The 25,928-nt window shown below is 43.7% G+C and overlaps 1 protein-coding gene across 2 annotated transcripts in view; it reads left to right on the forward strand.

Annotated features, from left to right (window-relative positions):
- fam185a (family with sequence similarity 185 member A) overlaps window positions 1-25,928 on the forward strand; it is a 68,717-nt gene that overhangs the window by 27,437 nt on the left and 15,352 nt on the right. For both annotated transcript variants that reach the window (XM_080207459.1, XM_080207458.1), the window contains exon 5: window positions 15,140-15,181. In XM_080207459.1, coding sequence (XP_080063585.1) covers window positions 15,140-15,181 — 42 coding nt within the window. The remainder of the gene's footprint in view (window positions 1-15,139; window positions 15,182-25,928) is intronic.

Below are 25,928 nucleotides of genomic sequence, written 5' to 3' on the forward strand. Positions count from 1 at the left end.
TCATTGAGTACACACTTGCCTTGTTACTCCTTCCAAAGTGCATCATCTCTCACTTTTCAGGATTAAATTCCATTTGTCACTGATCTGCCCACCTGACCAACCATCTTTATCTTCCTACAACCTAAGACCTTATTCCTCAGTAACCAACCTGCCAATCTTTGTATTATCCACAAACTAACTTATCATTCCCCTCACATTCTCATCTAAATTGTTTATATGTACCATGAACAATAAAGGACTCAGCACTGTTTCCTGTGGTATGCCACTGGACATCAGCCTCTAGTCACAAACAGCTTTATACCACCACCCTTCTGTCACCTACCACTGAGCCAGTTTTGGATCCAACTTGCCAAGTTACCCTGGATCCCATGTGCTTTTACCTTTTCAATATCAATCATCCATGTGGGACCTTGTCAAAGGCTTTGCTGAAATCCATATAGACGACAATCCACAAGACTACGCTCATCCACACACCTGGTAATCTTGAAAATTTTGTTAAATTTGTTAGGCATAACCTCCTTCTTACAAAGCTATGCTGATTAGTCTTGATCAAAGGTTGCCTCTTCAAGTGGAGATATGTTTTCCTACTACCGATGTGACATACCGGCTAAAAGATTACTGGTATTTACTGAATGCATCGTGACATTTGCTAGGATATCAGACATTCACCAGCACACAGTGAATGGTAACCTTTTGTGATTTCGGTACACTTTATCACTAAGAAGTGGTGCTTGCAAACCCATTCGATGGCACTCTATGCCATGGGGAACCTGGCCCCTGTTTAGTGAGCATTTCAAAGAGAACACAAAATGAGGCAGCCGCATAACCATTTTCAAGAAGAGTATATCATTTGACTCCGGTTCCCATGGACAAAATTCCCTGATGCCATTGTTCAAACATTCTGCACCTTATTGCCTCTTGTTGCAGACCATCATAGAGTCCTCTTGGCCACAATCCTGAAATCAATGATTCCATAAAACAATCATTCCATACCAATTTTATCTGATAAAATGTCTAATTCTCTATAAAATATTCAGCTAATTATCCTTGGTGTGTTCCTTTAATGCCTGGTCTTTAGGTATCTTTGCCTGGCCTAGTACTGGTATCCTGGCAAAGCCATGTGCTGGTTTTCTCAGTTGGGGGAGGAGATAATCAAATCCTCTCTTCTGGCATGCTCGCTGCACAAAGTTCACCATCCATAGTTACTTGTCATTTTTTTACAACCTGGAAGGATCTGATTACAGTCTGAGTCATGGGCCATTGCAATGCGTTCCTTGTCCTGCTCTAAGGCTACAGGTCTAGTTCCAAGAGATGATATTCCAAGAGAGTTCAGTGTATACATCCTTAATGAAGCACTAATACAAATATGCTGCTCCTGGCTTATGTTGAATTTGGAGGAGTTCTCCCAGAAGATCCTCAGTGGATAAACTCTCAAGCTGAGCGTCGTTGTCCTCCTCCTGCCTCACTCTTCAAGCGGTTTGAATTCTTTGCCTCTGCATCATCTCCCAGGCATGCTGTAGCTCAAGGGGGACTGCGACTATAATCCCAATGCAAAACCTGCGCCACATGCAGCAGCACGGCTTGTAAATTTTACCAACTGTTAGCTATTCCCGCAATCACCCAGCACTTCCACAAACTGAGTAGAGCCAGTAGAAAGTAATCAGGGACTAACCTGCACATTATTGGTCCTTTTAAATAGAAGGAGGTCCTTCATGTTGCTGAATGCAAGTTCAGCTGTGTGTGTTAATTGAAAGTATTAACGAGAGTGGTGAGGTGTAAAATAGTACTGTAGTGTCAAATTGGTGTTGAACATAACATAAGAAATAAGAGCAGGAGTAGGCCATCTAGCCCTTCAAGCCTGACCCGCCACTCAATAAGATCATGGCTGATCTGAAGTGGATAAGTTCCACTTTCCCACTCTCTCCCCATAACCCTTAATTCCCTTATATTTAAGTCAGGGGTAGATAGGTTTTTGACAGACAAGGGAATTAGAAAGGATAGCAGGACTAGAGGGCACAGCCTCAAGATAAGGGGGGGTGCAGTTTAGATCGGAGTTGAGGAGAAACTTCTTCACTCAAAGGCAAATCTCTGGAATTCTCTGCCCGTTGAAGTGGTGGAGGCTAACTCGCTAAATATATTTAAGTCAGGGGTAGATAGGTTTTTGACAGACATTTTAGCAAGTTAGCCTCCACCACTTCAACGGGCAGAGAATTCCAGAGATTCGCCACCCTTTGAGTGAAGAAGTTTCTCCTCAACTCCGATCTAAACTGCACCCCCCCCCCTTATCTTGAGGCTGTGCCCTCTAGTCCTGCTATCCTTTCTAAGTGGGAAGAATCTTTCTACCTCTACCCTATCTATCCCTTTCATTATCTTATACGTCCCTGTAAGATCCCCCCTCATCCTTCTAAACTCCAACGAGTACAGACCCAGTCTATTTAGTCTCTTCGTAGTCCAACCCTGTCATCTCCGGTATCAGCCTAGTGAACCCCCTCTGCACTCTCTCCAAGGCCAAAATATCCTTGCGCAAGTGCGGCAACCAAAACTGCACACAGTACTCCAGCTGCGGCCTCACCAGTACCCTGTACAGTTGCAGCAAGACCTCCCTGCTTTTATATTATATGTGCCTCGCTATAAAGGCTAGCATTCCATTTGCCTTCTTGATCACCTGCTGCACCTACAGACTGGGTTTTTGCGACTCATGCACAAGGACCCCCAGGTCCCTCTGCACCGTAGCATGCTGCAGCTTTTCGCCCTTTCCCAAAGTGGATAACCTCACACTTGCTAACATTGTACTCCATCTGCCAGGTCCTCACCCACTCGCTCAGCCTATCCAGATCCCTCTGCAGACTTTCCACACCCTCCACAATTTGCTTTTCCACTCATCTTCGTGTCATCAGCAAATTTCATCACCCTACACTCAGCCCCCTCCTCCAGATCATCTATATAAATGGTAAATAGCTGAGGCCCGAGCACCGATCCCTACAGCTCTCCACTAGTCACCAACCGCCAATCAGAATAGCACCCATTGATACCAACTCTCTGCCTCCTATTAGACAACCAATCCTCTATCCACGCTAACACCTTACCTCCAACTCCATGCACCCTAACCTTCTGAAGCAACCTTTTGTGAGGCACCTTATCAAACGCCTTTTGAAAATCTAGAAACACCACATCCACCGGTTCCCCTCTGTCTACCGCACTAGTCACATCCTCGTAGAAATCCAATAAATTCGTCAAACACGACTTGCCCTTAACGAATCCATGCTGTGTCTGTTCTATCAAACCATTCCTTTCCAGGTGCCTCGCTATTTCTTCTTTGATGACAGATTGAAGCATTTTTCCAACCACAGATGTTAAACTAACCGGCCTATAATTCCCTGCCTTTTGTTTGCTACCTTTTTTAAACAGCGGCGTAACATTAGCCATTTTCCAATCTTCCGGCACTTACCCAGAATCCAGCGAATTTTGGTAAATAATCACTAAGGCATCCACCATCACCTCTGCCATTTCCTTCAGAACCCTGGGATGCATTCCATCCGGTCCTGGGGACTTGTCCACCATCAGTCCCATTAATCTATCAAGCACTACCTCTCGAGTGACAGTATTCACATTCAGGACCTCAACTCCTACCATCCTTCTATCTTTAATATCCGGCAAGCTATTCGCGTCCTCGTCCATGAAGACCGAGGCAAAAAACTTATTTAAGGCATCAGCCATTTCCTCATCTCCCACCACTAAATCCCCCCTCTCATCCTCTTAAGGGTCCAACATTCACTCTAGCCAGCCTCCTCCTCTTTATATATTTGTAAAAACTCTTACTGTCCTTTTTTATATTTAGTGCTAGTTTAGCTTCATAGTCTATCCTTCCTTTCTTTATCAACTTCTTAGTCATTCTTTACTGATTTTTAAATCTTTCCCAATCTTCTAATCGCCCACTACTTTTAGCCAGTCTGAACGCATCAGCTTTTAATTTAATACTCTCCTTTATTTCCTTTGATAACCACGGCTGGTTATCCCTTCTACATTCCTTCTTTACCATTGGAATATATTTCTGCTGAGCACCGAGAAAGATCTCCTTAAAAATCCTCCACTGTTCCTCAGCCGTCCTACCAACCAATCTTGAATGTTGAATGTTTACTGATATCATGATTGCACACTTGACATCATGATATCAAGTGATATCATGATATCATGATATCATGATATCACACTGATATCATGATTGCAGTATACGCACATGGCACCTGTCCCAGGCATTTGGAGTGCACTGCACCAGAAGTGGATGAAAGCAGTGTGGATACTGCTTTGTTATTAAATCAGCAAATACAATGCTGGAATTATTGACATGTTGTGCTGGATTTTCTTTACTGGAGGATTCATCACTAAAGTAGCACTGAAACTACAGTTTTGCCCATCAACGGAGCTTTCTCCAAAAACATCGTTATATATTTATACGGATTCCTGGTGCAGGTAGCATCTCTCAAAGACAATCTGGCTCCTGAGGTTTCAGAGTGAGAAAATTCAATGATGGTGTGGCAACTGAAAGGGCCACCTTGGTTCTTGGTTGACAGGAAACTCAGTTTTTTAACTCGAGCTACATTATTTGGAAAAGAGCAAATTATAATCAGTTAGACTGAACTAATGACACATTTGAGATGAGGGTTCACTATTGCTCATATTCTGTAGGATTCCAGTGTTACCATTATTTGGTCATGTTGGCAAATTTTAGATGTTACGTTGGAATTCAAAAGTTTTATCTGACAGCAAGTTAGAATTAACATTGTACATCAATGTGACCAACATCCCACTCATACCCATGAGGAGGAATTGTCATTAAATATCTAAATCTGAAGTTTTGGCAGAAGCACAGGCCTTTTTGGTTGTAAAGGATAATGCAAGGGATCATACTTTGCCCACTCAAGTATTCTAAAAAGATGGAATCTTGCTTGCTAGATTTACTGATAATGTAGCAATTTGTTTTCCAACTTGAGGTCCACCATTTTGGAAGTCCCTTTCCACAGCAGGTGGTCAGGAAGGCGAATGGGATGCTGGCCTTCATAGCGAGGGGGATTGAATATAAAAGTAGGGAGGTCTTGCTGCGGCTGTGTAGGGCATTGGTGAGGCCGCAGCTGGAGTACTGTGTGCAGTTTTGGCCGCCGTACTTACGCAAGGATATTTTGGCCTTGGAGGGAGTGCAGAGGAGGTTTACTAGGCTGATACTGGAGTTGAGGGGGTTGAGCTATGAGGAGAGGCTGAATAAACTAGGCTTGTACTCGTTAGAGTTTAGAAGAATGAGGGGAGATCTCATTGAGACGTATAAGATGATGAATGGGATGGATAGAACATAAGAACATAAGAAATAGGAGCAGGAGTAGGCCATCTAGCCCTTCGAGCCTGCCCTGCCATTCAATAAGATCATGGCTGATCTGTCGTTGCTCAGTTCCACTTTCCCGCCCTCTCCCCATAACCCTTAATCCCCTCTCTTATCAAGAACCCATCAACCCGCTTCTTAAAAATATTTAGCGAGGCAGCCTCCACCACTTCAACGGGCAGAGAATTCCAGAGATTCACCACCCTTTGAGTGAAGAAGTTCCTCCTCAACTCCGTTCTAAACCGCCTCCCCTTTATCTTGAGGCTGTGCCCCCTAGTCCTACTGTCTTTTTTGAGAGAGGTGGAGACACTCTTCCTGCTCAAAGGACAGTAGGACTAGGGGGCACAGCCTCAAGATAAAGAGGGGGCGGTTTAGAACGGAGTTGAGGAGGAACTTCTTCACTCAAAGGGTGGTGAATCTCTGGAATTCTCTGCCTGTTGAGGTGGTGGAGGCTGCCTCGCTAAATATTTTTAAGACGCAGGTTGGTGGGTTTTTGATAAGTGAGGGGATTAAGGGTTATGGGGAGAGGGCGGGAATGTGGAACTGAGCCACGACAGATCAGCCATGATCTTATTGAATGGCGGGGCAGGCTCGAAGGGCTAGATGGCCTACTCCTGCTCCTATTTCTTATGTCCTTATTCTATTGAGGACAGCTATAGAAGTCCTAGTAAACAGCTTCATAGGCAATTCAGTAGATTACATTTAAGCTGATTTTCGATTGCAAAGTGTCCCAGTTGGACAAACCTTTTTGGCATTTGTATGTCTCAGTAACTTCTCATATCTGCCCCTTTTATTGTGTGAATCAGTTGCTATTTGTCACAGCTGGATCCAACCTCACATTCTGCTGTCCAGTGTGATAGTACTTGGTTGTTCTGGAGCTCTTACTTTGAAACCTGGCTTCTTGACTTGTGTATTAAAGAGTTACGTGGGAAATGCTTTGCAGCATGTCATGAATATTTTGAAACTGCACTATGAAATTGAGAGACTCCATTAAATTGATTTTTTTTTTGCAGGGATTGCGATTTGGTAGTACATGGCGTAATCTGCGATTGGTAGTACATGGCGTAATCTGCGATTGGTAGTACATGGCGTAATCTGCGATTGGTAGTACATGGCGTAATCTGCGATTGGTAGATATAAATTGAAGTTTACAGTGAATTAGTATGTGCAGTTATTTTGTAGCAGGTTTGCAACATTGAACTCTTATTCTTCTTATGTTCATATGCTGATGATTTGTTTGAATGTCTTCAGCCTTGTCCTCTGAAGATGTGGGAGAAAATCATATGGTGTTAATCTGTTCACAATTAATCTTTAAAAACAGAAAACATAGGAGAAACATCCTTACTGCATCCCCCTGTTAAATCCTGTGAGAATTTTGAAATATTAAATGAGAACACCCTTCATTCTTCTAAATTCTAGAGAGTGCAGGCATAGTCTCCTCAATCTAAAATAGAATAATCCCACCATCTCAAGGGTTAGCTGGTGAGCTTTTACTGACTCCCTCTGTCATTATATCCTTCCTTGGGTAAATAGATCAAATAGGTGTGATCTCACCAGGGCTCTATAAATAGGTCAGATGGCACCTGAGGGGAGAGAAAATAAAAAGTTGGGTTACTGTTTCAGCTTGGGTCAAAGCATAAATGCTGATGTCATTTTATTGTAATCAGAATCAGAAATTTATGTTGGACAGTGTTTGCTATGTCGTGTTAGTCCTACTGCATTGCTCCCAGACAATATGAGGCTGGTTGCTGAGACGTGTCATTTTGTTCATGCATGAAATTGAGGGCCTCTTCCACCAAAAAAAAATACATTATTCATGGATCACTTATGTTGTGGTTTTCATTTAATTGTTCGGTTGATCCTGACCCAAAGTATCAACCTTGTGTTTGTTTTTGCCTGATCTGCTGAGTGTTTCCACCATCTGCAATAGTTTTTGTTCAGTGTTTTTAATCTTTGTTGCGTTCATGCACGTTTTATCCCTCCCCCCACAACTGAACATCAGTGCCTCAGACATTTGTGCATTCATGATTCTGAAGTTAACTAGCTCCTAAAAAAAAAACCTCTTACCCAGGAGCTCAACTCAGCTTTAATCCATCAGCACTTATGCCTTGACTGATGACTCTGATGAAGATATTAAGGAAAAGTTCTCCACACTGGTGTGTAAAGAAGAAAAGATCATCCAAGGATGGCTGAGACTCTGATTTCTGGAGAGGGACCATTGGAAAAATGCCACGCAAAAAACTAAGGTAATTGGTGTCCTGTTGACAGTGTGCTCAGCATAGCCTTTTTGTAACAGTCTCTTGCGTCGATGGGGTAAATAGAGAACCACATGAAGGCATCCCAGATCAAAGAATTAGCACCTTCTGGATTATGTCGTTGTTCAAGTCAAAGATCTAAGTAATGTTTGTTTCACTCAAGCCAGCCAGGGGATTGATGCCCGCAAAGTAGTCAATCCATGGTGAACATTCACCTAGCACCAAGATGTTGCAAGAAAATCGATGTCTCAACCTCAAGGTCCAAATTCAGCTCGCAACAAACCTACAAAATCTTCACACGTGCAACTCATTTTGGAAATGTGGGATCAATAAAATCTAAACCATTGCATTTGAGCATTGTCAGTGCCAGGACTGATTCAATGAAAACCTGCAAAAAACAATACAGAATGTGACCTTCAGGAGCATAAACATGCAATTTTCATTGCTTGGCATAACAACCAAAGGCTGCAGACAGGATTCCAACAGCTAAAGGCTGATACCCAAAGATAAATCTGGAAGATAAAGGACGAGTAGGGGTAGAGAAATCTTGGGAGGTGCAACAGTATGCTAACTGTCGTGACATACAAAAACCTTTTTAGAAGCCAAAAATGTATGGACAAAAGCCATTTTGCTCATCAGGCAGAGTCTCTCTGCTTAAGGATAACATTACCAATTGTCAAGGCTGGAAAGACAATTTTCAACAATTCCTCGACCATAAACTGGTAGCTGATGCACCCTCTCCAGGCTGTTGCCATGTGGTGGAATTCATAGGTCGACCACCATTGCAGAACTGCAGTAAGCAATGAATAGCGAAAAACAAAACAATGAAGCCTGTGTCCCCGATGTCTTCAAAGCTGGTGAGCTTTTGCTCAAGTCAAGATTCTGTGCACTCATTCTACAAATTTGAGAGGAAAAAGAGGTTTCCCCACTCCTTGTCCCTCAACCCAAAACCCTGAATTAAAGAAAGCAACAGTTTTAAATGTCTCCCAAGAATGGGGAAAAATCATGCTGTGGAAACTATTGAAGTATTTCTGTCTTGTCCATAGCAAAGGAAATCCTGATGAGTTCTGCTGAATCACCTATTTCCTGTGGGTGAGGGAATCGTCTCATGATACAGCTTGGCTTCAGACCTTCCAGAGAAACCTCTGATGTGGTCATCGAACTTTTGACATGCTCACCTGATGAAGGAGCAGCGCTCTGAAAGCTAGTGGCATTTACTACTAAATAAACCTGTTGGACTTTAACCTGGTGTTGTGAGACTTCTTACTGTGTTTATCCCAGTTCAATGTCGGCATCTCCACATGGTCATTGTTGTCAGATAATTTCAAGAAATAAGTTGAAAGCAATATCAGCAGCTCTTCATCTGTCGACCTCATCAAAGCATTTGGCTCAAATAAATTCGAAAGATCTGGGGATTGTGCTCCAGATATTGAGATGTCCAAGAATCTTTATCATAATCCTGCAACTTTATCCAATTCTGCAACTGCCTCATGATATGACTACAACCATCTTAAATGGGAAAGCTGAAACAGTCTCTCTTAAAATCTGAATTGGTGTCAAGCTATTTGATAGCCCCCATACTGCTTACCCATCAAAGATAAATTGTCCTCTGGATAGGTGGAAAACTCTAACCTCAGTTGCCTCCATACCAAAACTAACCAACATGGACATGCATGATTTATATAGTTTGCAGTTGACTGCATCTTTGCCCATTCCTCTCAGGATTTGCAAGCCACTCTTAATTTCTTATACTGCATACAAGAGGTTTGTCTTGCCCTTAAATGTTTCCAAGTAGAACTCTTACTAAATCAGCTTCTTAGCTCTGAAGAAGAGTTGTATGGATTCAAAATCCTAACTCTGTTTTTCTCATTTGCTCATGTGGAGATGCCAGCGTTGGACTGGGGTAAACACAGTAAGAAGCCTCACAACACCAGGTTAAAGTCCAATAGGTTTATTTGGTAGCAGGTGTCACTAGCTTTTGGAGTGCTGCTCCTTCGTCAGGTAAGTCCCTCATTTGCTGCCAGACTTCCTGAATTTTTCCATTATATTCTGGTTTGTTTCAGATTCCTGGCCTCTGCTCCAGTAATTTGCTTTTGTTATCATCATAACAATCCAGACCTGGTTAGTCAAATATTTCACTTCCTATATCAGTTAAATGGGAAACTCTGGAATATGTTGGGAAACTTCCTCTCTCAAAAGGCCACCATTGATAAGATATCCAACACCGGATCAGCTGCATTAGCTTGGCCTCCTGAATTCTTGGCTTGCTTTTGGCCTCCATCGTTTCGTGCAGGTCCATCTGTTTCAGGCATAGAGGCCTAATAATGAGATATGTAAATGTATGGAATGATGTTCCCAGTGTTGAACAACAGGAATCCCATTATGTCTGTGGCAGGGGATGGGGACAATTGCATTAGTTTTTCATCAGCGTGAAATGTGATTTGGATATCTCAGGAGGTTTTCTTCTTGGGCTGACCTTACCCAACAAAAACAGGAGGGGGAAATCCACCCCTACACTACCCGGTGTACAGACTATTTCAAACCCCCATAGGCTTCCAATTCAGACCAGATTTGCTCAGAGAGATTTGAAGTGGAGATTTCTATGCAATTGGAAACAGATTAGGATGATAAAAAATAGAATAGTGGTATTTAACTGAAAGAAATGCTGCCATAACTTACGTAACAACATCTGACATTTCATAAAAGCAATGCAGAGCAGAATATAATATTTGGTTTCAATCAGAAAATGGCAACAATCTCTTACTTTCCGAGGAAAAATTCAGACAACTTCAGTTTCTCAAGAAGACCATTGTTGAAGGCTTTTTTAAAATCAGAATCAGAAATTTATGTTGGACAGTATTTGCTATGTGGTGTTAGTCCGAGTGCATTGCTCCCAGTTGGTTTAATCCACAGTGCAGACAATGAGGCTAGTTGCCGAGACACGTCATTTTTGTTCATGCATGAAATTGAGGGCCTTTTCCAGCAAAACAGAATGCATTATTCATGGCTCACTTATGTTGTGGTTTTCATTCTGTACACTTCCCATTTGCACAGATCCCTCAAAGTACTGATTTAAAAGACATTTTGTGATGCCAATGAAAGTTGCAATTCTAAATTTTTTTTTTAGTTATTTACCTTCCATGGGCAAAGTGCGGGTCTCTAAAGGTACATTTACATAGATTCCCTATAGTGCAGAAGGAGGCCATTCAACCCATCAAATCTGCATCGACTGTCCAACATGGCATCTTACCCAGGTCCACCTCCCCCCACCTTATCCCTGTAACCCTATTAGAAGTTGCCATGGCTAATCCCCCTAACCTACACATGTTGGGACACTAAGGGGCAATTTAGCATGGCCGATCTATCTAACTTGCAAATCCTCGGACTACAGGAGGAATCTGGAGCACCCAGAGGAAACCCATGCGGAGCACCCCATGCAAATTCCACACAATCACCCAAGGCTGGAATCGAACCCAGTCCTTGGCACTGTAAACCAGCAGTGCTAACAGCTGTGTCACTGTGCATAGCTTGGGAATCCCTGATCAAACCTATTGGGTTCCTGAGGGATTCCTTCTAAACATTTTACTCAAATTATTTTATGTATTCAGCTTTTAATAGTGAACGTTTCTTTTTCTCATCTGGCATCTACATGCAATGCAGTACTTCAAAACACAAAACAGTGGGTGTTCTAATTTTTAAAAATTAATTTTGTCTTTGCTATCATTTAAGTTAATACAGTATTCAGAAAAATAACTTATAATCAATCATGATTCAACCAAATTTTCATTTATTGATGAACATATTTTCTTCTGAAGCAGAGTTTAAAGTTGATTTATTTGTGTTACGAGTAGACTGGCACCAACTCAGTTACTGTGAAAATCCCCTAGTCACCACACTCCGGTGCCTGTTCGGGAAATCCATTATGATTCACAGTATAGCTACTTGTCATTTTTGCAACTAATCAAATGCTCTTCTGTTTAAAAAGGAAAGTAGCAAGACAATGGAAAACCCATTAATTTTGTTTTGGAAATTACGAAGTTTAGAAGTTGCCACATGCAAACAATTTTATAGAATTTTCACTTGTATCAATATGTGAGGTACATAAACAAGATCGCCTGTGTTTCTGTAAATATCAAAGCTTAAGTTGGGAACATTTCAGAATACCCAAATCTAAAGTCTTAAATGATTTAAATAGTGTCTTTATGGTTTTGGGTCTTTGCCAGCCAGAACCAGAAAGAGCTCGTGTTGTAAAATGTAAGAACTATCATTTGAGATTGAACACACATTTCCATTCTGTAATGCCTTTGAACTAATACATTTTCCAGATCGAAATGAAGCACAAGAATAAAAAATTGTTTCATTAAACAGTGTAGCTGCAAAATTGGACTCCATAACACCACTGGTGCAGGCATTGCAGAAGCCTTAAAGGCTTTAACCAGCTCCTGGCATGCAAGTGTCACTCTGAATGTGTATCTGGGGCTGCAATGTGACCAAATTGAATGAAGGTTACAGGAAGGAGAAGCTCTGTGAAAAGTGAGGGGGAGGCTTTTCCCTAGATGGACATAACCACCACAGCTTTTCAGACAGCATTTCTCCAAACACCACCTGCATATCCCTTTCAGCATTGAAATATGAAGCCATGTGGGCAAATGGGAAATTGTCTTATTTTGGGAAGAGGAATTAAAAAGAAGCATATTATCTAAACGGTGAGACATTGCAGAGCTCTGAGGTTCAGCAGGATTCAGATCTCTTAATACATCAGTTGCAAAAAGACTAGTATATAGGTACAGCAAATAGTTAGGAAAGTTAATAGAATGCTATCATTAATTGTCGAGGGAATTGAATACAAAAGTCAGGAGGTTACATCAGTCAGACACTGATGAGACCACATCTGGCATGCTGTTTATAGCATTAGTCCCTTTATCAAGGGGAGATGTATATGCTTTAGAAGCTGTTCAAACAAGGCTTACTGTTCAGGAATGGGCAGGTTATCTTATGAGAAAAGATTGGGCTGGCTCGGGTTTGTATCCGCTGGAGTTTGGAGTTAAAGTAACTTGACTGAAACATACAAATTGGGAAGAATTGTTTTCTCTTGAGTAGTGAGTCTCCAGAGCTCCCTTCCTCAAAAGGCAGTGGAAGCAGAGTCCTCGAATGTTTACAGGGCAGGGGTAGATTGATTCTTGATAAACAAAAGGATGAAAAGTTACTGGGGGCAGGTGGGAGATTACGGTCAGATCAGCTATGATATTGATTGGCAGCGTGGATTTGAAGAGCTGAATGGCTTAACTTTGCCTCTAGTTTGTATGTTGGGCGATGACTCAACTTTGCCTATGCTGCGCTGGAAGCTAGGACAGTGGATGTGGCAACACAGCTGAATCTACTTGTGTGTCCTGGAGTTGACCACCAGTTTCATGTTGTGCACGATGCCCTCTGCCACTTTGGATCTAGCCTCCTCCATGCTCCATGGCAATGATAGGAGATTCTTTCGCAAACCTGCCAATGCAGCAAGTATCTTCGCCATCACCATAGGCACTCTCCAGTGTGCTTTGCCATTATAAACCTCAGCTGAGTCCCTGCCATCAGAACATGCAACTTTACATCCTTAGACATCTGCCACTCTGCCCTATGTGGCCTGACTCTGACCCGCTTTTTACCTGGTAACTCACTACATGAGATCTCATTTCTACATGATCTTGTTTAATAGTTGGTGCCAATATCTGAGCTGTGGTTGTGAACGTCAGAATGAATGGCAGTGTTTCTTCATCAGCCTGGTTGCTGCTGTTCTCTTTTCTCCCTGAGTGTGACTGGATAGGTCGCAGCTCTTGCCTATCTGAAAGCATAAAATTACATGGGGATGTCTGGGACGAAGGAGTGGGATAGGAGTGTAAAGCAAGGAGGATCATGATCATACCAGCTGTAGCTTGTACATCATGCCAGATAGCAGTTTGACGGTGATATGGGAGCTGAGAAGACATTAAGCAGTTAAATGAAATAATTGGTGCCCCTCCGCAGTTCTCTTTTTCCTGGAAGAAAGAGGAAGTATGCCAGTGATTATGTAACAGTGCTTGAACAGTGCTTGCAATAGCTGAATCCCTCAGGATATTTAATGGAGAAATGACGCTGGCATCATTGTGGATAGTATATATAAATGTTAGATCTGAGTGTTAGGAACTGCTGATGGATGAATGTTGGGGCTGTGATGGATTGAGTGATACAAGAAATTGATGATTTGGTGAGTATGAAATATTAGTTGCTAATAATTTCATTGACCCATGAGTACCTGGGTAAGGCCATTGAATTTCTTCCAACATAGCTGCCAGGTTCTCTGGGCCAGATTCCTTACGTTGACTTCCCCAACTGTGTGCTCCCCACTCCTTTCAGAAGGTGTTCCTTGAGGGCTTCCTGGACCTGCGTCTCCACCTCCATGATTAAGGCTTTCCAGCACCACATCCGTGAACGGGCTACCTGATGTTCCACTTCCCTTGTTTGTAGTTGTAACAGTGATAATTAATAACTTTATTATCCAGTTTAGCTTCCTTTTCAGAGAGGCAGATTGACTTTTAAGAACTGGTGGCTAACGGGAACTCAAGACAGCCTCGCACGTTATTTGGGTCTTGTTGCATGTACAGCTAGTGCCAGGTCGTTGGATGTTGAAATGGTTTAAATGAAGAGGCAGCATGATGTGTATATTATCTGCCTCGGTATGAACAGGTACAGAGAGGTGTTACACATTAAGAAACCTTGGGCAGAATTTTCAGATTCCCCCCCCCCGCCACAGGAATCGTATGCGAAAGTCTGTTGACCTTTGGCAGGATTTTCTGGCATTGGGGGTGTTCACAGCTGGAAAATCTCATCCCCTGTGTTTTGTTTGAAGACGTGTTTATTTTCAACTTTTCAATAGGAAAATTAGTTCCAAGTATTTCCCCCAATATGGAACACATTTTCTAAATTTATATAAATAGTTCTAATTTTACAAATAGACTGTAATAGTTTTCAATCAATGATTAGACAGGATAGAAGTTTGCAACCTCTAAACCACAAAGATGTGTGGGTTAGGTTGATTGGCCATGCTAAATTTCCCCTTAGTGCCAGGAGAACTAGCAGGGTTAATACATGGAGTTAGGGGGATGGGGCTGAAGTGGGATTGTTGGTGCAGGCCCGATGATCCGAGTGCCCTCCTGCACTGTGTGGAATGTGTGATTCTTCTTCTAAATCAGATGTTTCTTGAGTCAACTAAGCTTGAGCTGAAAAAATTCAGCTTTTTTGTAAGGTTATCTCTTTGTCTAACTATTAGTATAAAAAGATTGAAAATAAAATGGGTACTTGGAAGGCAAGCCAATATGTGTTCACATTGTTAATCTACGTAGCAGAGGTTCTTTCGTTCTGTTGACAGTTTCAAAGGAATGAAGCCGAGTTGTCACTTTCTTTACTAATCAAAATTATTGTGCTGTTACTAAGACAAGTTTTTCATAATATTTTTCTTCAAATAGAATTTTTTATACTCTATTTTCAGGAAATGTTACAATTCAGACTGATGCTGGTGCCGTTACAGTAGGTAAGAAACCATCTCGCTTTTCTCCTATCAGTTCATAATTCCACCGTAACTTTAATTATGATGGAATTAGTGTGAACATTTGCTGAAACAGCCAGTTCTCTGAGATGTTGTGGGCAAATTAAATGCTCCAAAAAAGGCACGGCTCCTATTAGTGGCTCCTTGATGACTTTTGCTATTAAAGATATCTGCTTAGTTTGTTTTAACAAAACAAGGGCTAGGATTTTCCAGCCCCATCGTGATTGGACATGCCATGGGAGATTCAGTGACTCAGCAAAAAATGGATGGCAGGCAGGGTCAGTGAATCCCACCCTAAGAAACACAGTCCTTTATGAACAATGCTGTATTGTTAGTGTGCTGTAAAAGATGAGGCATTTTTCTACTCTGACATGGAAGAATGGCACTCATCTGAGAATATCTGAATTTCATGCAGATTGTGATACATCATATTAAAATAGCACAGGGGGAATACACTCCTATTTTAACAAACCAGTAGGATAAAAGCTTTATTGTTCAGGAAATAAATGCATGGTACGCAAAATGGAGAGATTCACTAGTAGTAGGTTGTTTCCTTGATCATACAAATTATCCACCAAATTTCTGAAGTTCTGTTTTGCAAACATCCATCATAATTTCTAAATAACTTTAAAGTTTGAAACTGCTTTACTGTATAATGATTTCTCTGGCACTCACCCTGCCGCTGCTACCACCAGTGAGAATTTAGCACTCAGCCAAGTCTCCATTTATTACACCAGGGCCTTTAATTCATTATTTTGGCTAAACATCTAATGCAAGTTCAAACTTGGAATGTCTAATTTTATGCTGTCCTGTGCCTTATTTATAAATGTGCTGAGTTCTAACTTGGGCAATAGTGTTCCACAGTTTGGGTCTGTCAATATCTGTTGGGCTATCTAATCAATCTAATTGATTAGGTACTGAAATTAAAAATCAAATGGCACACATTGTTCTCTTGTATAACTTTACAGATTAAAACTATTTACTATTTTACATGCAGTATTCCAAATAGATTTACATTGATTAGCCTTGAGATCGATTAGTCTTGAGATCAATCAGCCTGTGTCAACAAATGTCATGACTGTGCCTCATAACAAACAATGCCAAGAATGTGACAAAACTAACAGTTTTGAAGCCAGCGATATTTCAAAAAATATTTCAAAGAACAAAAACGGCCCGGGAAACAGGCCCTTCGGCCCAATGAGCCCGTGCCACCATCTTAACACCATCAGTCCCCCCCTCCACCCATGACCCTTATCTAATGTTTTATGGCCATCCACATTGAAGGAGACTAATTTAGGGACAATTTATTACTGCCAATCAGCCTAATAGCACATCTTTGGGGTGTGGGGGGAAACCGGAGCACCAGGAGAAAACCCATGCAAGCACGGGGAGAATGCGCAAACTCCCACAGACACCGGCCCAAATCCATGTGTCTGCACAGCAATCAGTGATAGTCACTGATCTCTCATCTTGCCCAGTATCTGGTCCAGTTTAAGCACACACTAACGACATGAAGCACTAGGCCAATCTCAAACAACCAAGAGCAGCCCAAGTACGACCCATCGCGTGTATGCCCCCGGTTGGACACAAGGCGGACCAACTTAAAACCTGTGAATGAAAAAGAGAAAAAAACATTATTATTATACCATATCCATTTACCTTACCAGGGACGCCCCAATGCTTATTTAAACAATCTCCTATATCCACCCATCTCCAACCCACTCATGTGCCTGTCTAAGTTACTCTTAAACAACTCTAGCGTGTTTGCCTCCACCACCTTACTTGGCAGAGCATTCCATACCCCCACTACCCTCTGTGTGGAAAAACCTCCCTCTAATATCTGTGTTATACCTCTCCCCCCTCACCTTAAGCCCATGGCCCCTTGTCCTGTGTGTCTCTATCATAGGAAATAGCTTACCTCTGTTTACTCTATCTATACCCTTCATAATCTTTTATATACCTCTATTAGATCCCCCCTCGTCGCCGTCTTTCAAGGGAGAAGAGCCCCAATTTATTCAATCTCTCCTCATACCCCAGTCCTTCCATACCAGGCAACATCCTGGTAAACCTCCTCTGCACTCTCTCCAGAGTCTCCACGTCCTTCTGGTAGTAAGGGGACCAGAACTGGACGCAGTACTCTAAATGCGGCCTAACCAACGTTCTGTACAACTGCAACATTAGACTCCAGCTTTTATATTCTGTACCCCTTCCTATGAAGGCTAACATACCATAGGCTTTCTTCACCACACTCTCCAGTTGCACTGCCACCTTCAAAGACTTGTGCACTTGCACCCCCAGGTCTCACTGCGATTCTGTACTCCTTATGGGCCTACCCTTTTATCATATAACTCCCCCCTACATTATTCCGGCCAAAATGCATCACCTCACGTTTATCCGGATTAAACTCCATTTGCCATGTATCTGCCCAATATACCAGCCTATCAATATCCCGTTGTATTGCCAGACACTGCTCCTCACTGCCCGCCAATCCAGCCATCTTGGTGTCATCAGCAAATTTGCTGATTACACCACCTACTCCCTCTTCCAAATCATTTATCTACACGACAAAAAGAGGTCCCAGTACTGAGCCCTGCGGCACACCACTAGTGACACCTCCAGCTACAAAAGGACCCCTCCACTACTACTCTGACTCCTCTTTGCAAGCCAGTTCTCTACCCATCTCGATACCTGACCACATATCCCATGAGCTTTAATCTTCTGTACCAACCTACCATGAGGGACTTTGTCAAACGCCTTACTGAAATCCATATAGACGACATCAACGGCTCATCCTTCGTCGACCGTTTTTGTCACCCCCTCAAAAAATTCTACCAGATTCGTAAGGCAAGACTTCCCCTTTACAAAGCCATGCTGTGTATCCTTAATCAGATCGCAACGCTCTAAGTGCTCATACATCCTATCCCTAAGAATCCTCTCCATCAACTTGCCTACCACTGACGTTAAACTCACCGGCCTATAGTTACCCGGGTTATCCCTCCCACCCTTTTTAAACAACGGTACCACGTTCGCTATCCTCCAGTCCTCTGGGACCTCACCTGTGTCCAAAGAAGAGACAAAGATTTGCGTCAGAGGCTCATCTCTCACCTCCCTAAGCAGCCTAGGATAAATGCCATCGGGCCCCGGAGATTTATCGGTTTTAATGCTACCTAAAAGCCCAAACGCTTCTTCCCTCGTAATCGATAGATCTTTCAATTGGTCTACCGCTCCCTCAATGACCATACCAGACATCAAGCCCCTCTCCTTCGTGAATACCGACGCAAAGTATTCATTCAGGATCTCCCCCATTCCCTCAGCCTCTAAGCACAATTCCCCTCATATGTCCCTGAGAGGACCGATTTTGCCCCTAGCCACCCTTTTGCCCCTAAGATAGGAGTAAAACGCCTTTGGATTCTCCTTAATCCTACCTGTCAAAGCCATCTCATGCCCCCATTTTGCTCTCCACCTCCCCTTTTGAGATCCCTCCTACTCTCTCTGTATTCCTCCAACGTTCTCTCCGTTCCTAGCTGCTTAGACCTGTCGTACGCCTCTTGTTTCTTCCTAACCAGGTCTTCTATATCTCTAGTAATCCATGGCTCTCCAATCCTACCTTTCCCATCCTTCCTTCTAACTGGTACATGCCTTTCCTGCACCCATTACAGTTTTCCCTTGAAAGACTCCCATATGCCTAACGTGGTCTTGCCTTCCAACAGCCTATCCCAGTCTGTATCCCTAAGCTCCTGCCTAATCTGGCTGTATCTAGCCTTTCCCCAACTTAGCACCCTCCCCTTAAGACAGCACTCATCTTTTTCAATTAGTATCCTAAAGTAGACAGAATTGTGGTCACTGTTAGCCACATGTTCACCTACCGCAATCTCAACCACCTGACCCGGCTCATTGCCCAGAACTAAATCCAGTATAGCCCCCTCTCTAGTCGGGCTATCTACATACTGCTGCAAGGACCCTTCCAATACACATCTTACGAATTCCTCCCCGTCCGAACCCCCAGCTCTAGGCACCTTCCAATCCACCCCAGGGAGATTAAAATCTCCCACTACAACAACCCTGTTTTTCCTATACTTGTCCAAAATGTCTGTACATATACCCTCTTCCACTGCCCGCGTGCTGTCGGGCAGCCTATAGTACACTCCTAGCATAGTAATGGTCCCCTTCCTATTCCTCAACTCCACCCACAGAGACTCAATTCCCAACCCCTCCATGTTATCCTCCCTCTGCACCGTTATCTGCTCCCTCTCCCACTCCCCCTCCTCTTTCAACCCTCCCCTATCATGCCTAAAACACTTATACCCTGGAATATTTAGCTGCCAGTCCTGCCCCTCCTTTAACCGTGTCTCTGTCACTGCCACCACATCTAAATTCCTCACGAACATCAAGGCCTTAAGTTCATCCGTCTTGCCCGTCACACTCCTCGCATTAAAACAGATGCACCGAAGACCCTCAGGCCCACTCGGATCCTCCTTCTCCTGGGAGATTTTCCTATCATCTAGACTTAACCTAACCTCCAACTCACTCCCACTCCCAGTGCCTGAGCTGTCTGTCTCCTCCCCACCCCCCGCTCCATATTAGTTTAAACCCTGCCGAAACACTCCAGCTAACCTCCCAGCTAAAATATTTGTACCCTTCCCATTTAAATGTTCCCTATCCCACTTATACAAGTGCCCTTCCTTCGCAAGGACTTCCCAATGGCCTACAAAACTAAAACCCTCTATTCTGCACCAATCCCTCAGCCATGCATTCAGCTGTAGGATCTCATTATTTTTATCCCTGCTATTACTGGGCACTGGCAGCAGCCCAGAGATCGCCACCCTGGAGGTCCTGCGCTTCAGCCTGGCTCCCAACTCCCTGAACTGCTTAAGTACTTTTCCCCCCTACTCTTCCTTCCTACGTCCTTCTCTCCTACGTGTATAATTACATCTGCCTCTTGGCCCTTCAGGATTCCCTCTACCCTCTCCGACACATCCTGTACCCCTGCTCCAGGGAGGCAGACCACCATCCTGGACTCCTGCTTTTGCCCACAGAATCGCCTATCAATTCCTTTAACCCTCCCGTCCCCCAACACTATCTCACATCCAGCCCCCTTCCCTCTGAGGCATTCCGGTCTTCCCCTTGTGCCCTTTCCACCTCAGTTGGCGCCTTACCCCTGATATCTTGAGAGACTACCCATGGGGTAGCCTTTGGAACATTACTCTTCTTTTTCCCCTTCCTAACTGTAACCCACCCATTTCCCCCCCCACCCTCCTGAATGGAGTCCAGGATGGTAGTCTGCCTCCCTGGAGCAAGGGTACAGGATGTGTCGGAGAGGGTAGAGGGAATCCTGAAGGGCCAAGAGGCAGATGTAATTATACACGTAGGAGAGAAGGACGTAGGAAGGAAGAGTAGGGGGGAAAAATACTTAAGCAGTTCAGGGAGTTGGGAGCCAGGCTGAAGCGCAGGACCTCCAGGGTGGCGATCTCTGGGCTGCTGCCAGTGCCCAGTAATAGCAGGGATAAAAATAATGAGATCCTACAGCTGAATGCATGGCTGAGGGATTGGTGCAGAATAGAGGGTTTTAGTTTTGTAGACCATTGGGAAGTCTTTGCGAAGGAAGGGCACTTGTATAAGTAGGATAGGGAACATTTAAATGGGAAGGGTACAAATATTTTAGCTGGGAGGTTAGCTGGAGTGTTTCCTGGGAATGGAATTAAAAAGTAGAACCGACAAGGTGGTTATCTCCGGACTACTGCCTGAACCGAGTGCAGACGGACGTAAGGTTGATAAGATTAAGGAAGTGAATGGGTGGCTCAGGGATTGGTGTGGGAGGAATGGGTTTGAATTTATGGGGCTTTGGCATCAGTATTGGGGTAGGTGGGACCTGTTCAGGTGGGATGGGGTTGGTCTCAACCGTGCTGGGACCAGAGTCCTGGCTAATCGTGTAAGTAGGACTGTAGTTAGGGCTTTAAACTAATTGGGGGGGGAGGATGCGAGGGTAGGTGACATTACGGGGTCTAAAGTAAAGGAGAGGGTGCAGGTAAGGGAGGAGGCCAAGGATGTCCCAATAATAAAAGGAGTAGGGGGCGTGAGTACGGTTGGTGGCGTTCTGGCAAATAGGGTACAGGTGAAGGCTGGGATGAAGGCACTTTATCTGAATGCACAAAGCATTCGGAATAAAGTGGATGAGCTGGTGGCGCAGATCAGCACAAATGGATATGATCTGGTGGCCATTACAGAGACGTGGCTGCAAGGTGACAGGGACTGGGAGCTGACTGTCCAGGGGTATCAAGTGTTTAGGAAGGATAGGCGGGAGGAAAAAGGGGGGGCGCGTAGCTCTGCTGATTAAGGATAGCATCAGGGTGGTAGTAAGGGATGATATTGGAACCAAAGAGCAGAATGTGGAATTGTTGTGGGTGGAGATTAGGAACAGCAAAGGGAGGAAGACACTGGCGGGTGTCGTTTATAGGCCCCCGAATAATGATCTGGAGGTGGGGCGGGCTGTTAACGCGCAAGTAAATGCGGCGTGCAGGAATGGGACGGCGATAATTATGGGGGATTTCAATCTACGTATTGATTGGTCGACCCATGTTGGACGCGGTGGGCTTGAGGAGGAGTTCTTGGAATGCTGTCGGGATAGTTTCTTCCAACAGTGTGTGTTGGAGCCGACGAGGGAGCGAGCTATCTTGGATCTGGTGTTATGTAATGAGGCGAGTAGAATTAGGGACCTTGTGGTGAAGGATCCTCTTGGGAAGAGTGATCATTGTATGGTGGAGTTTCTGATGCAGATGGAGGAGGAGAAAGTGGGTTCCCGGACTTGTGTCCTTTGTTTGAACAGAGGGGAGTATGGTAGGATGAGAGAGGAATTGGCGAATGTTGATTGGGGGAGTGCGTTGGAAGGTAGGTCTGCTGAGGAACAGTGGAGGATTTTTAAGGAGATCTTCCTTGGTGCTCAGCAGAAACTTATTCCGATGGTTAAAAAGGATCGTAGGAGGAGAGATAATCAGCCGTGGATAATGAAGGAGGTGAAGGAAAGTGTTAAATTAAAAGCGGATGCGTTTAGAGTAGCTAAGAGTAGTGGGCGAGAAGAGGATTGGGAGAGGTTTAAATGTTGACAAAGAAGTTGATAAAGAAGGGTAGGATAAACTATGAAGCTGGGCTAGCGCTTAATATAAAAAAGATAGCAAGAGTTTTTATAAATACATAAAAAGGAAGAGGCTGGCTAGGGTGAACATTGGACCCTTAGAGGATGAGAGGGGGGACTTAGTGGGAGGGGATGGGGAAATGGCTGAGGCCCTGAATAACTTTTTTGTTTCAGTCTTCACGGAGGAGGACGTGAATAATTTGCCGGGTGTTAACGATGGAAAGATGGTAGGAGTGGAAGGCCTGAATGACATTATTGTTACTAGAGAGGCGGTGCTCGACAGACTGGAGGGACTGATTGTGGACAAGTCCCCAGGACCGGATGGAATGCATCCAAGGGTTCTGAAGGAAATGGCGGAGGTGATAGTGGATGCCTTGGTGATTATTTTCCAAACCTCGCTGGGTTCCGGGGAAGTGCCGGAAGATTGGAAAACAGCTAATGTTACGCCATTGTTTAAGAAGGGTGGCAGGCAAAAGGCGGGGAATTATAGGCCGGTTAGTTTAACGTCTGTTGTAGGTAAAATGTTAGAATCCGTGATCAAGGAGAAAATAGCGAGGCATCTTGAGGAGAATTGTTTGGTAGAGCAGATGCAGCACGGTTTCGTTAAGGGGAAGTCGTGTCTGACAAACTTATTGGAGTTCTATGAGGATGTGTCTAGGGCGGTGGATAGAGGAGAGCCGGTGGATGTGGTGTTTCTTGATTTTCAGAAGGCGTTTGACAAGGTGCCTCACAAGAGGTTATTACAGAAGGTCAGGGAGCATGGAGTTGGGGGTAGGGTGTTAGTGTGGATGGAGGATTGGCTGTCAAATAGGAGGCAGAGAGTGGGGGCCAATGGGTGGTACTCGGATTGGCGGTTGGTGACTAGTGGAGTGCCCTAGGGGTCGGTGCTGGGGCCTCAGCTATTCTCCATTTATATAGATGATCTGGAGGAGGGAACCAAGTGTATGGTGTCGAAATTTGCTGATGACACCAAGATTGGTGGAACGGCAAATTGTGCGGAGGGTGTGGAGAGTCTGCAGAAGGATCTAGATAGGCTGGGCGAATGGGCCAGGAACTAGCAAATGGAATTTAATGTTGGCAAAAATGTGAGGTTGTCCACTTTGGTAGGAATAATGGTAGGAGGGACTATTACTTACGTGGCGAAAAACAGCAGCATGCGATGGTGCAGAGGGACCTCGGGGTCCTTGTGCATGAGTCGCAAAAACCCATCCTGCAGGTGCAGCAGGTGGTCAGGAAGGCAAATAGGATGCTGGCCTTCATAGCGAGGGGGATTGAATATAAAAGTAGGGAGGTCTTGCTGCAGCTGTATAGGGCACTGGTGAGGCCGCAGCTGGAGTACTGTGTGCAGTTTTGGTCGCCGCACTTACGCAAGGATATTTTAGCCTTGGAGGGAGCGCAGAGGAGGTTTACTAGGCTGATTCCGGAGTTGAGGGAGTTGAACTATGAGGAGAGGCTGAATAAACTAGGCTTGTACTCGTTAGAGTTTAGAAGAATGAGGGGAGATCTCATTGAGACATAAGATATTGAATGGGATGGATAGGATCGAGGTGGAGAGGCTCTTCCCGCTCAGAAAGGACAGTAGGACTAGGGGACACAGCCTCAAGATAAAGGGGGGGCGGTTTAGAATGGAGTTGAGGAGGAACTTCTTCACTCAAAGGGTGGTGAATCTCTGGAATTCTCTGCCCGGTGAAGTGGTGGAGGCTGCCTCGCTAAATATTTTTAAGACGCGGGTTGATGGGTTTTTGATAAGAGAGGGGATTAAGGGTTATGGGGAGAGGGCGGGAATGTGGAACTGAGCCACGACAGATCAGCCATGATCTTATTGAATGGCGGGGCAGGCTTGAAGGGCCAGATGGCCTACTCCTGCTCCTATTTCTTATGTTCTTATGTTCTGTGCACCTAACCAGCATGTCTTTTGGACTGTGGGAAGAAACCCACTCAGACATGGGGAGAACGTGCAGACCCTGCACAGAGTGACCCAAGCTAGGAATTGAATGCAGGCCCCTGGCATTCTGAGGCAGCAGTGTTAACCACCAATAAGTTGTATTCTTCCATAGCAGCAGTTCTGTAAAATCCTAGTAGCTTTTCACTGTGAATGTAATTTTTGCATTTGGTGAAGTTAAAGTGAAAATAATTCAATTTTGGAAATTTAAACAAAATTGTGGTTATTGGTAACTTTTCTGTGAAGTTGTACGAATGAAGTAATAGCATGATGGGAAAATTGGTCAACTATTTGGTACAAAATAAAGAAAACTGACTCCGCAAAATCTAAGACACGAATAAGACCAGAGAAGATCAGGACCTGATAAGGCTGATTCGACCTAACCTAGGGCTGTGTGAGTATGACAAGGTAAGGTCAGGGATGAAGGAGTCACTGACCTTCTGTTGTATCAAAGGACAAGATAAAGGTATGACTGAGACAAAGAGTTCTAGGAGGTCAGCAGGTTGTACCATGATTTATGACATTGCTTATGATGCTACTACTGATCGAATTCCTGAATAAACTCTGGTCACGCAAACTGATAATGATTATGTATAAATACTGAACTGATTCTTTATGTAGGCGCGGATTTGAGAAAAAATTAGCAAGTCGTAACGACTTCTCTTCAAACTCAGGTTTTTGCCAATACTACATGCAGTCTTTTGTAAATAAAGACGAGTTATTTTGTTGGAAGTTCTTTTGTTGAGTCTCTCTCTATCACAGTCAAGAAGCAGGAAAATTTCCACTTCAACATTCCCTTGCCATCATAGAGCAAAACATTGCATATTGTCCGTTAAAGGTGACTTTACTGGTGTTGATGCCATTCTACACCACTCGTATTAAACTAAAAGCACCAACCCAACCAATCATTGCATCAAGTGAATTTTAATTAGCCTGCCATTGCACTCCTATTGCTGAAATCACAAACTCAACAATGTTGCTGCCAGCTATAAACTGATTTTCCTGCCATTCTTTTTTCTAAGAAAACTTTACAAGTGTAGAAAAGCAAGGTATTGAGGAAAAATAGCAGCAGCAAGATTGGCCAGACCAAGGCAGAATGCATTTTGGCATTATTAACTGAATCACCTTAAGGATGCAAGAGATCTATTGCAAACATTGGCATTAGTTTTGTGAGACTGAGCAATTCCAGCTGCTCTGCTTGTCACTTAAGTGCAACAGGAGTCAACGTTTTTGCTACTGGGTGTTTCTAAACATCAGGAGATTATGCTAGGTTTGTTCAAAATATGATCAGTAGATGGATAATGTTCTTGTTAGTGACCAGTGCATTTCTTAACGATAATAACAATTTGCACTCGAAACAGAAAATGGTAAAATTCCATAACACTTCAGCAGATGTGGACAAAGAATCTGATGAAGGGTTATCTTAAAATATTGATTCTTGGATTCCTAGAATTTGCTGGGTTTTTTGCTTCACATTTTCAAAATATCACTTTTTATTTTTATTTGCATTTACATGATGCCATGAGCATGATAAAATGCTACAAGGATCTATGTGAAGGAGACACAGGTGCCAAGAAGTAATAGGATATGAAAAATTGAAAAGATAGAAAGGTAAAATGTGGTTGAGGCTTAAAGGCTTTTGAAGCAGTCTGTAAAAACAA

Source organism: Carcharhinus amblyrhynchos, chromosome 19 (genome assembly GCF_965287045.1).
Source record: "Carcharhinus amblyrhynchos chromosome 19, sCarAmb.v2.hapA, whole genome shotgun sequence".
NCBI lineage: Eukaryota > Metazoa > Chordata > Chondrichthyes > Carcharhiniformes > Carcharhinidae > Carcharhinus > Carcharhinus amblyrhynchos.